The sequence below is a fragment of the Hylobates moloch genome, unplaced genomic scaffold (genome assembly GCF_009828535.3).
Source record: "Hylobates moloch isolate HMO894 unplaced genomic scaffold, HMol_V3 SCAFFOLD_16, whole genome shotgun sequence".
Classification (NCBI taxonomy): Eukaryota; Metazoa; Chordata; class Mammalia; order Primates; family Hylobatidae; genus Hylobates; species Hylobates moloch.
In genome coordinates, this window is record NW_026652291.1 from 16,870,890 (window position 1) to 16,884,416 (window position 13,527).

The 13,527-nt window shown below is 36.4% G+C and overlaps 1 protein-coding gene across 2 annotated transcripts in view; it reads left to right on the plus strand.

The window, feature by feature from the left end:
- Positions 1-13,527, plus strand: part of EML5 (EMAP like 5) — a 179,606-nt gene that overhangs the window by 137,306 nt on the left and 28,773 nt on the right. For both annotated transcript variants that reach the window (XM_032134723.2, XM_032134724.2), the window contains exons 28-29: positions 10,585-10,663; positions 12,516-12,645. In XM_032134723.2, the coding sequence (XP_031990614.1) occupies positions 10,585-10,663; positions 12,516-12,645 (209 nt within the window). The remainder of the gene's footprint in view (positions 1-10,584; positions 10,664-12,515; positions 12,646-13,527) is intronic.

Below are 13,527 nucleotides of genomic sequence, written 5' to 3' on the forward strand. Positions count from 1 at the left end.
AGTTTCATATGAAATTTACAGTAGTTTGTTCTAATTCTGTGAAGAAAGTCATTGGTAGCTTGATGGGCATAGCATTGAATCTACTTTAAACCAGCAAAGATCAAAAAAGACAAAGAAGGGCATTACATAATGGTAAAGGGATCAATGCAACAAGAAGACCTAACTTTCCTAAATATATATGCACCCAATACAGGAGCACCCAGATTCATAAACCAAGTTCTTAGAGAACTACAAAGAGACTTAGACTCCCACACAATAATAGTGGGAGACTTTAACACCCCACTGTCAATGTTAGATCAACGAGACAGAAAATTAACAAGGATAATTAGGAGTTGAACTCAGCTCTGGACAAGCAGACCTAATAGACATCTACAGAACTATCCACCCCAAATCAACAGAATATACATTCTTCTCAGCACCACATCACACTTATTCTAAATTTGACCACATAATTGGAAGTAAAACACTCCTCAGCAAATGCAAAAGAACAGAAATAATAACAAACAGTCTCTCAAACTATAGTGCAATCGAATTGGAACTTAGGATGGAGAAACTCACTCTGAACCACGCAACTACATGGAAACTGAACAACCTGCTCCTGAATGACTACTTGGTAAATAACAAAATTAAGGCAGAAATAAATAAGTTCTTTGAAACCAATGAGAACAAAGATACAGCATACCAGAATCTCTGGAACACAGCTAAAGCAGTCTTCAGAGGGAAATGTATAGCACTAAATGCCCACAGGAGAAAGTGGGAAAGATCTAAAATCAACACCCTAACATCACAATTAAAAGAACTAGAGAAGCAAGAGCAAACAAATTCAAACGCTGGTAGAAGACAAGAAATAACTAAGATCAGAGCACAACTGAAGGAGAGAGAGACACAAAAAACCCTTCAAAAAATCAATGAATCCAGGAGCTGGTTTTTTGAAAATATTAACAAAATAGATAGACCACTAGCCAGACTAATAAAGAAGAAAAGAGAGAAAAATTAAAAAGACACAATAAAAAATGTTAAAGAGGACATCACCACTGATTGCACAGAAATACAAACTACCATCAGAGAATACTATAAAGACCTCTACGCAAATAAACTAGAAAATCTAGAAGTGGATAAATTCCTGGACACATACACCCTCCCAAGACTAAACCAGAAGAAGTGGAATCCCTGAATAGACCAATAACAAAGTCTGGAATTGAGGCAGTAATTAATAGCCTACCAACCAAAAAAAGCCCAGATGGATTCACATCCGAATTCTACCAGAAGTACAAAGAGGAGCTGGTACTATTCCTTCTGAAACTATTCCAAACAATAGAAAAAGAGAGACTCCTCCCTAACTCATTTTATGAGGTCCACATCATCTTGATACCAAAACCTGGCAGAGACACAACAAAAAAAGAAAATTTCAGGCCAATATGCCTGATAAACATCGATGCGAAAGTCCTCAATAAAATACTGGCAAACCAAATCCAGCAGCACATCAAAAAGCTTATCCACCACAATCAAGTCGGCTTCATCCCTGGGATGCAAAGCTCATTCGACATACCAAAATCAGTAAATGTAATCCGTCACATAAACAGAACCAATGACAAAAACCACATGATTATCTCAATAGATGTAGAAAAGGCCTTTGATAAAATTCAGCACCACTTCATGCTAAAAACTCTCAATAAACTAAGTATTGATGGAACATATCTCAAAATAATAAGAGCTATTTATGACAAACCCACAGCCAATATCATACTGAATGGACAAAAACTGGAAGCATTCCCTTTGAAAACCGGCACAAGACAAGGATGCCCTCTCTCACTACTTTGATTCAACATATTGTTGGAAGTTCTGGCCAGGGCAATTAGGCAAGAGAAAGAAATAAATGGTATTCAAATAGGAAAAGAGGAAGTCAAATTGTCTCTGTTTGCAGATGACATGATTGTATATTTAGAAAACTCCATTGTCTCAGCCCAAAATCTCCTTAAGCTGATAAGCAACTTCAGCAAAGTCTCAGGATACAAAATAAATGTGCAAAAATCACAAGCATTCCTATACACCAATAATAGACAAACAGCCAAATCATGAGTGAACTCCCATTCGCAACTGCTACACAGAGAATTAAATACCTAGGAATACAACCTACAAGGGATGTGAAAGACCTCTTCTTCAAAGAGAGCTACAAACCACTGCTCAAGGAAATAAGAGAGGACACAAACAAATGGAAAAACATTCCATGCTCATGGATAGGAAAAATCAATATCGTGAAAATGGCCATACTGCCCAAAGTAATTTAGAGATCACTTTTTAATAAAGTCTGTGAGCTGGATGACAGATTAAGAAATAAATTGTGAAACTAATGTTTTCAAAATCAAAGGTGGTAAACAATAAAAAGGGATATGGAGCATTGAATGGCATGGACTTCAGAAGCAAAGAGGTTTAAAGAACAAAGAAGAAAAAGATCCAGAAACAGAAGGAACAGAGGGAGTGGGAGGTGGGAACAGCAGTGGGAGGTGAGAACAAGGTTGTGGTGAGGAAAACTTTATTATGAGACGTTAGTGGACAATTTGAGGGAGAAATTAAAACTAAAAGGGAATTCATTCACAGTTGAAGAGGATTTGTAGAAAATTCAAGCGGATTTGTAGAAAATTCAAGCGAATTTGTGGCCATTTAGAATAGTGCTGAAGAGTTTTGGAACTCAGAGAGATAGAAATGACATTACAGGAAAGCTTTGTCAGAGGGATTTGAGTTTGCACCTATGGGTTTTATATTCGGGGAAAGGGATGAAGTTAAGGTGAAAAACACATTAGTAATGGGGAGGGGGAGAACTGAGAGATTTTGTAAATTGACTGACCCCAGCATTGCCAGGGAGGCTGTAGATGGAGTGTTAAGGACACAGTGGCTCCTCAGCTCCTTTTCCAGGTGTCGTTTGCTGATGGTATACCTCATGTACCTTAGATCATAGCAATGGGAGGTCACCTAAGGAAAGGGGATGGAGAGTGAGGCAATGTATTAAATTAGGGGTATTTTTTAAGAAAGCCCAGTATACCATAATCTAAGTACTTGTACAGAATTCCATGTTTCAAGTAACTTGCTAGAATGCAGCATCATATAGTGCAAAGGACATGAATTCTGGAGTCAAATGGGTAAAATACTCATTTTTATCATTACCAGTTGTGTGAGTTTGAAAAATTATTCATACTTTCTGAACCTCAGTTTCCTCAGTGGCAAAATGAACATTATAATCCCTAACTTATGGTGTATTTCAAGTTTTAAATGAAATAATGTAAATCAAGAATTTAGATAGTAGGTCTTCACTAATGACACCTTATCCCTTGGAATGAAATAAAAGTTAACTGAGGAGATACCTGGTAAATACTTAAACATTATTTCTGAAATTAAATATTCACAAAGCAATAAACACTACATATGTATTTATTAGGTAAATACAGATAAATATGAAAATGTAATATTATTTAAATATTCTAATTAGAATATTTGAAGTATAGTGTTTAATATGACTTAAGGAAAATTATGTCTCCTAAGTAATGAAAAGTGAAAAGTGTTCTATGGGGAAGAAGGGGCTCTAGACATTCCCATAAATTTCTTTCATTTGTTATATTGATTTTTTTAAAAAATTATTTATCGGATAAATTTGGTGTGTCAGAAAATGTGACCTAATTTTAATCTGTAGTCTGCTTCATTCACGGTAAAACACTTAAATGTAAATTTCTACCCATTGCTGAAGTGAGGCATGTTCTGACAGATGGAAATATTTTACTACTCATGAAGAATGATTCACACTGTCATAACTGAAATCTTTGATGTTAGCTTGTATATTCTGCAGCTAACTTTTTCAAAATAATTTTTCAAATTGCTTTGCATTTTGTTCTCAATTTACTTTACAATTTCAACCCTGCTAAATATTTTGAAAATGACAAGGTGTGGGGAGGGAGAGAGGGGGTCTGTTGGCCCCCGTGACAGAGTCCAAGCTCTACTCTTTGCCTTAAAAAAAAAAAAAAAAAAAAAGAAAAAAGAAAATGACCAGGCAGAAGTCATTAATGTGACTTCATTTTCACAAAATGAAAAAAAATCAAAGGAGATTAAAAATGAAGAGGTTCATATCTCTTTTACCAACTTAGAAATTTGTGAGGAGATAATATGGTTCATGGTTTATTTAAATAATTGTTTTTTAAGTAATGTATATTACTGTCATAAATATGAAATAAAACACTTTATATGCAAAACAGGCCAGGTGCTGTGCCTCATGCCTGCAATCTCAGTGCTTTGGGAGGCTGAAGTGGGAGGACTGCTTGAGACCAGGTGTTTAGCACCAGCCTGGGTAACACAGCAAGACCCCACTTCTACAAAAAATAGAAAAATTAGCCAAGAATGGTAGTACATGCCTGTACCAGGAGGTTCCTACTCAGGAGGCTGAGCAGGAGGATTGCTTCAGCCCAGGAGCTGGAGGCTGCAGTGAGCTATGATCGCACCCTTGCACTCCAGCTATGGCAGCAGAGTGGGATCCTGTCTCTGGGAAAATACATAAATGAAAAAAAAATTAAAAATTAAATACTTATCAAATATCCACTTAAAAGGAAAAATGCTTCTGATGACAATAACCATTCTATTTGGTTGATACTGTTGTGGATTTTTTTCCTAAATGATAATTTTACGTTTTTCTTTTTTAATAAATGTTTTTGTGTTTGTTTTTTTGTTTTGTTTTGTTCTTTTGAGACAGAGTCTTGCTGTGTTGCCCAGGCTGGAGTGCAGTGGCACGATCTTGGCTCACTACAACCTCCGCCTCCTGGGTTCAAATAATTCTCCTGCCTCAGCCTCCTGAGTAACTGGGATTACAGGCACGCACACCACACCGAGCTATTTTTTGTTATTTTTAGTAGAGACGGGGTTTCACCATGTTGGCTAGGCTGGTCTCGAACTCCTGACCTCAAGTGATTCACCCACCTCAGCCTCCCGAAGTGCTGGGATTACAGGCATGAGCCACCTTGCCCGGCCAGTAAATGTTTTTGTAACAAATATTATGTATTTAAAGTAGTTAATTTTTGTCAAATTTCTAAATTTGTCAATAAAAATATTTAAATCAATGTGACATAAGTTAGACATTTTTGTATTTCCTTAAAATTCTGTTGACATGTTGCCTTTCTTCTGTTTGCTAAAATGCTGTATTCTATTCATCATCAATTTTTATGTTTTCCTACTTTTTTCCCCCTTGCTCCTTTTGAAGGCAGGGAGTAGTAAGGTAAGTGTTTTATAAAAGAAAATATTTTATTCAAAAATTTACCCTTTATTCTCTATAGTATTTTAAGGTATTTTTTTCCCTATAAAACATTTAACTACATTTGTCAACAAAGCATTATAAAATGAAGTAGGACAAATTCTATAAAAGAGTTGCATTTTTAGATAGCATATATGGTTGTTATTATAAGGATCTTCATTATGATGAATTGTTTTACATATGACTGTACAAACTACTACAATGCAAATGAATAGTTTTGGTTTTCTTTACGTTTCAGAGGCTCGTAAAAACAAACCTAACCACACATATATTTAAGTGAAAGACTATTCAATTTTTAAACCTGTTAACATGATTTAATGCATGTTTAATCTATTCATTCATTTAAAAAGATGAAAAGAGGGTAACTATGGTATTTGTATGTTTAATAAAATGACCTGTAGGTAAAGACTCTTTGGGGTACTTCTATATCTACCTTTGGTGATGTGAAAATGTCTTGAAAGAGTTTCTGAAACAAGACAGTGTGGAAATGGCTAGTCTGTTTTATAAGTTAAAAAAGGTATCATGGCTGGGCACGGTGACTCAGGCCTGTAATCTCAGCACTTTGGAAGGCCGAAGTGGGAGGATTGCTAAGAGCCTGGAAGTTCAAGACCAGCCTAGACAACATAATGAGACCCTGTCTCTACAAAAAAATAAAAGTAAAAATAAATTAGCTGGGTGTGGTGGCAGCCCTGTCATCCCAGCTACTCAGGAGGCTGAGGTGAAAGGGTCTCTTGAGCCTGGGAGTTTGAGGCTACAGTGAACTGTGATTGCACCACTGCACTCCAGCTTGGGCAACACAGCAAGACCCTGTTTCGGGGGCGGGGGGTGGTGGGGGGAAGGTATCACTAGGAAAATGCTGGGAGATAAGGATGAAAACAGTAGACTTGAGACCAGATTGTGCAGAAACTCAAATAATAGGCACCTGTTAATATTATATCTACAGCAGGAATCCATCATCTGTTTTAAGCAGAGTGGTGTATACAAAGATATGAGTTCAGAGTATGAAGCAACCTCTAAAATGGGCCATAAAATCTTATACTATTTTAACAGAAATAAAGCACCCGGATATAGCCTCACATCTAGAATAGCTTACTCAGTACTGATCTCTGCATTTTAAAGGAGACATGGATAGTTTATAATGGGCTAGAAGAAAGCACAGGAGGAAGGAAGGTTGGGAGGCCACTTCATATAAAGAATAGTTAATTGACTGGGTGCAGTGGTTTATGCCTGTAATCCCAGAACTTTGGGATGTTAAGTTTGGAGGATCGGTTGAGGCCAGGAGTTAAAGATCAGCCTAGCCAATCTGATGAGGCACCGTCTCTACAAAAAAAAATTTTTTAAATTAGCAGGATGTGGTGGTGTGCACCTGTGGTCCCAGCTACGTGGGATACTGTGGCAGGAAGATCTCTGGAGCGTGGGAGGTCAAAGCTTAAGTAAGCCATGATCACACCACTGCACTCTAGCCTGGGTGACAGAGCAAAACCCTGTCTTAAAAAAATACAGCAATTATTATTCTGAGAATCTTGTTTCAAAACAAGAAAACTAAATGGAGATATCATTGTTATCTTGGATATGAATGGCTTTTTATGTAGAAGAGACCTCCCTGTCACAAGCAGTATTTATGCAGAGTTTAGATGACCAGTTGTCATCAATGCTGTACAATGATTGTTCTAGACATGTAAAGAAGGTTCCTGGTCTCAGTGGGAGAATGGGTGAAATGACTTTTGTGATTCCTTCCAATTTTGTTTTGATCATTATGCTATTAAGAGAGAAAAAAACATTTAAAAGATTACTTCATTTACTAGCAAAATCCTAAATTCAGCATAGTCCCGAGTGACTAATTCTGCCTGCTTGGATTCACTGACTGGGGAACCCTCTTAGGTCAGAACAGGTGGAACTTAGGCTCTTTAGACAATTTCCTTTGAAGTATCTCCAGTGCTACCAGCTTTTTAAATTAACATTTTAGTGCCAGTGCCCATTCTTAAAAACAAAAATAAGCTTAAATGTTTTGTTTAAAATTCAGATTATATTGCAGAAAAATAAGAATGGCAAGCTTTAAAGTTCACAACATGAAATATATTGAATTCTCATTTATTTGTTTTTTTCTTTTTTCACCTTTCTTGTAATTCCCTGTTATTAATGGAGTAACCTTTTTTTTTTTTTTTTTTTTTTTTTTTTTTTTGACGGTCGGTCTCACTCTGTTGCCTAGGCTGAGTGCAGTGATGTGATCACAGCTCACTGCAGCCTTTACCTTCCAGGTCAAGTGATTCTCCCACATCAGCCTCCCATGTAGCTGGGACTATAGGTGCATGCCACTAGGCCTGGCTAATTGTTGTGTTTTTTATAGAGATGAGGTCTCACAGTGTTGCCCAGGCTGGTCTCAAACTCCCAGGCTCAAGCAATCCTCTTGCTTCGGCTTCTCAAAGTGCTAGGATTACAGGTGTGAGCCACTGTGCCCAGCCTTATGCCTTTTCTTTATTCTTTTTTTCTTTCTTTTTTTTGAGACAGAGTCGCGCTCTGTTGCCCAGGCTGCAGTGCAGTGGTGCAGTCTTGGCTCACTGCAACCTCCGTTTCCTGGGTTCAAGCAGTTCTCCTGCCTCAGCCTCCTGAGTAGATGGGATTACAGGTGCATGCCACCATACCTGGCTAATGTTTTTTGTATTTTTAGTAGAGACGGGAGTTCACCATGTTGGCCAGGCTGGTCTCGAACTCCTGACCTCGTGATCCTCCTGCCTCAGCCTCCCAAAGTGCTGGGATTATAAACTAAAAACAACAGGCCTTTAATATTATGCAATATAATTGTCTGCATTAAACTTGCTAAAATATTTTATTACAGGAGGTATTTCACTAGTGTTTTCAATTCAAATTTATGTTGTAATCTTTTTCCCTCCTTATCTGCTGCTGAAAAGAGGTTCCAGGTAATCCTCTCTTTGCTGTGTTTACAAAGCCTAACTTTGTATTTTTGTCATCTTTCATATTTAGCATTAATGGGATACTATGTTACTTGGTGTTCTTTGCCTCTCTTCATAGTTTTGCACATTTTTTTCCTTTGGAATTGGTATCACTGAAATGAATAGCATCTTAATTATTGGACTTACTTTGTATAAGTAACTGCTTTACTAAAACTTATCCATTCAACTTGTATAATTTTATAAGTTGTATAATTTTATTTTAAGCAATGATGTACCTTATATAAATGATCTTTATAAAAATTAAAATATGCTTAAATGATCTTTATAAAAATTAAAATGTGGTTAATTGCTACATAGGATTATATAGATAAAAATTGCCTGTTTATTGTTTGGGTTACATTTAAAGCTGTCAGACAGTAACATAGAATAATGTTCACCAACAAAATTGACTTGGGGGAAAAAAGCAAGGCTTCTATCATTCTTTGAAATGGTCCTATCAGAAATATTTTTAAATGTTAAATATGATAAATTCAGTTTTATTTTTACTTGTGGGCATCCAAAAAAGTATATGAAGAAGGTTTGAAACCAAAATTTCTATAATAACTTGAAAAAATTGTTTATATATTCTTGAAAAGGATGTTTACTTTTTATGACACCAGTCTTGCTTATATATTTTACATGCTGCCTCATATTGCGTATCAACATCCCATTCATTTCTTATTGGATGTTTAAGATATAGCACATTTACTTTTATTGATGTATAACTTGACAACCATTTTGAAAATGCAAGTATATTTTATGCCTTTAATTTTATGAGACTTGTTCATAAATGTTGGAGTCTTTTACATGGGAAGGTTAATTTGTATTATTTCCCGATTTAGGTGTTACAAATTGAATATTAACTTAAAATTTGGAAAGGAGTTGGTGCATGATTGATTTAAATTCAGTGTTCTGGTTATTCAATATTTGAATAATGGTTGAGATAAAAATAATAAACTAAATTGCATTTTTAAAAAAAATTAAAGGTTCTAGAGAAGAGCTTCTACATTTAAATAATTCAAAATGTGAACTCAATACACCTGTTGGGACACGGAACATTATAAATAGATCCTGAACAGAGAAGAGGGGCTAGATTTGAGATTTGACAGCTACTGTGTAGGTAACGTTGATACATTTTTAGTAAATAGTGAGAATAAGGGAAGAGAAAGAGTTGGAAGCAATAATAATAATTTCCTTTCATAGTGTGTTGTATGGTTTACAGTGCTTTGTGACTATAAAATGTCTTCCTTGAGTAACCATCTGATGGCAATGCCATTAACCAGTACTAGGGACTTGAGCAAGTAGAGAAGGTGAAGGGCATGGAGAAACAGATGGATACAAATTTGAACTCATATGTGATTTATGTTGCTAACAGTGTGGAACGTTCATAGAAATATTGTGAAAATTCACTTTCAAGAAGGATGTATTCAATACCTGCCATGTGAAGATACTCTGTTAGTTACTTTAGAACAGTAATCCAGGCTTTGTTGTTGATGCACCCATCAAGAAATATTTGAGTATGTTAAATTAACATTTTCACATTTGTTTATAAACAATCTACTCTTGTGCTGTTGTGTTATTTACATTATGACACATATACCAAAGAAATTAAAAGTAAGGCTGTGCACAGTGGCTCGCTCCTGTAATCCCAGCACTTTGGGAGGCCGAGGTGGGCGGATCACTTGAGGCCAGGAATTCCAGACCAGCCTGGCCAACATGGCGAAACCCCATCTCTACTAAAAATACAAAAATTAGCTGAGTGTGGTGGTGCATGCCTGTTGTTCCAGTTACTGGGAAGACTGAGGCACAAGAATTGCTTGAACCCGGGAGGTGGAGTTGCAGTGAGGCGAGATCGTGCCACTGCACTCCAGCCTGGGTGACAAAGTGAAACTTGGTCTAAAAAAGAAGAAAGAAGAGAAGAGGCTGGGTGTGGTGGCTCACTCCTGAGGTCAGGAGTTCGAGACCAGCCTGGCCAACATGGCGAAACCCCGTCTCTACTAAAAAAAATACAAAAATTATCTGGGTGTGGTGGCACACACCTGTAATCCCAGCTACTCAAAAGGCTGAGGCAGGAGAATCACTTGAATCCAGGAGTCAGAGGTTGCAGTGAGCCAAGACAGAGTGAGACTGTGTCTCAAAAAATAAAATTAATAAAAGTTGTAATATTTTCCTTGTACCTTCCTGCTTTAGAAGCTCTCAAGATGAAGAGGGCAGTCTAGTGGACCACAGAATGGGTCATCTTTGGGAAGGTGTGACAAGACACCTCTCTGGGAGGGATGGTGTGAGAGGCTCAGTGAAGGCACTGAGTGCTGCATGCCTTTCCTCCTTCCCACTTCTCTGTTGCAGGCCTCCAGTGAGCAGGGCCCCACCACAGCCAGAGAAACTCCAGACAAACAACGTAGGCAAGAAAAAGAGACCTATAGAGGTAAGGAAAACTCACTCTCCAGTGTTACTGAAATGTATCCAGAGTTCCTTTTTATAAAACACCCAAGTCTTGTCATTAGTTTTCATGAAAATCAGTGTATTGAGTACTCTTTTTTTGTTTGACTTAATTCTTATGTAAGTCTGAGTTTTGGATGGATATTCTCTGTTTCTCTTAATTTTTTAAATTAGTCTTCCTTTTACTTTTCTGTGAATAATACCCTAATTGAACTGTATCTTAGAGGACTCCTAAACTAAATATGTGTGAATGATCTTTTGCTTATAGAAGCACAGACACCTTGGCAGTATCTAAAATTTAGTGGCTTGAATTTGTAAATTAAAGAGTAAGTACTTATACCAAATAGGAATTTTGACCCTGTGCGATATATTCACTGTACAGGGTTCATGAAGCCTATTTCTCCTTCTGTCTATACTTCCAGCCAAAGTAACCTTACATAATAATTGAGGAAGAAGGAAGGCTCTTCAGGCATTTCATAATCCCGGTAGCAGCAGCAACCAACCTAACTCTGCTAAATCAAACGTAAACAAGGCGTAAAGCTATGCAATGGTGATTGGTGTAGCTCCCTCCCCAACCTAGTCCTACAAAGTCAATGAAATGTACATTTTCAGTTGCAGAATTATCTGCCAGAACTTTAGCATGAATTGTCAGAGACAGTATACTTCGTTTTTGTCCACCGATGATGAATGTACTGTTTGGGTTCTTCGAAGTATGTGACTTGGACATAATTTATCCTGACTCTTGTATGTAAGTCAGATATTTTGATTAACAATGAACATAAAATTTTCTTCTTTTGGACACAAAAAATACAGTCTCTCTATGTCCATGGGGGATAGATTGCCCCTGGGGATGTCAAAATCCACAGGTGCTCAAGTGCCTTATATAAAATGGCATAGTAATTTACATATAACCTATGCACATCCTCCTGCATACTTTAAACCGTCTGTAGATTACTTATAATACCTAATACAGTGTAAATGCTGTATACATATTTGTTATACTATACTGTGTTTTATTTTTTTATTTTTTATTTTTTTGGTAGATAAAGCTGCGTTTTGTTTTTTTGTTTTTTTGTTTTTTATTATACTTTAGGTTTTAGGGTACATGTGCACAATGTGCAGGTTTGTTGCATATGTATCCATGCGCCATGTTGATTTCCTGCACCCATTAACTCGTCATTTAGCATTAGGTATATCTCCTAGTGCTGTCCCTCCCCACTCCCCCCACCCCACAACAGTCCCCGGAGTGTGATGTTCCCCTTCCTGTGTCCATGAGTTCTCACTGTTCAATTCCCACCTATGAGTGAGAACATGCGGTGTTTGGTTTTTTGTCCTGGCAATAGTTTACTGAGAATGATGTTTTCCAGTTTCATCCATGTCCCTACAAAGGACACGAACTCATCATTTTTTATGGCTGCATAGTATTCCATGGTGTATATGTGCCACATTATATTGTGTTTTAAATGTTATTTTTTATTGTTTTTTCCCCCGATATTTTCTATCTGGAATTGGTTGAATTCTTGGATATGTAAGGCCAACTGTACCTCAGTGTTTACATGTGAAATCTTAAGAACTAAAGTTCTTGGAATCAGACTACCTTGTGATTCCATTTTCCTTTTCATAACTTTATGTAGAAAAGTATAGAATGTATGTTTAAGTTGCCCAAAATAGGTTATATAAAGAAGTATGAGTAGCTTAATTTTGTATGTTAAGTTTGTAAAACATCAAAAATGCATACTCCATTTTGACTGCAGACACTAGTATTATGTATATGACAAAACAATGGTGAACATTTAGACATGAGGAAGAATATAATGGTTTTATTATTATCATTATAGGACCTTGTGTTGGAGCTCATTTTTGGTTATCGAGGCAGAGACTGTAGGAATAATGTTCACTATTTAAATGATGGTGATGATATAATTTATCACACTGCATCCGTTGGAATTCTGCACAATGTTGCTACAGGTAGGAAACCCTGATTCTCCATCCCTCTATCACTTTTTTTAACTTAGAAATTTTGATCTAGCAGCTTAAAATCTTTATTAAATCTATAAATAGTAATTGAAATGTAGGAGAAACACTCCAGAATAAAAATATTTCATATTTCAGAACTTTCTAGTAATATTTCAAGTAAACAAATTTCAGTTTTAAGAGAGTATAATACAGCAGAAAAGGAATTCGTAATGCAAAGTGCTCATAAGTCTGTATTAGAAGTAAAGGTTTTACTGTATGTTAAAACCATGTTTTATATTGAAACCATTTGTAACTTTAATTCTATTTTCCCATAACCTCATGATGAGAATAGATGGTTTGGATGGTGGTTTCTGATAATGATTGAATGTAGCATGTTGGGTGAGTGATTGCTGGGGCTGGAAGTATTCTTACTGAGGCCTTGGAAAGCCAAGGAAGAAAGGCTAAGAAAACTGTTTATCTGTAGCTCTATGATGATACCTTGTTTGATCCAAGAAGGTGAGAAAATTGTTTCTTGATGTTCATTTAACTGATTGGATTATTTAGTTGGATTATTCAAGAGCAAATAATGTTCTGTTAGCATCATTTGATGAACAATATGATAATCCTACTAGTAACATTAAGTATTTAATTTTGAATTGTTTTATTACAATTTAATGGCCAACTTCATAAAAGTCTGAAAGTGAGAAGTAAAAATAAAGGTTATCTAGTTCATTCTGGTTTTCCTCTGATAGCTTCATTCTGAATGGGTAAAGAGTAGATTGATGATGTGAATTATAATCCACCACCTCTTGTCAGTATTAACCATCAATATGATCTATTTTGGTTTCATAAAGAAAAGGATTCACCAGGATCACACAGAAATCAGTGGCAATT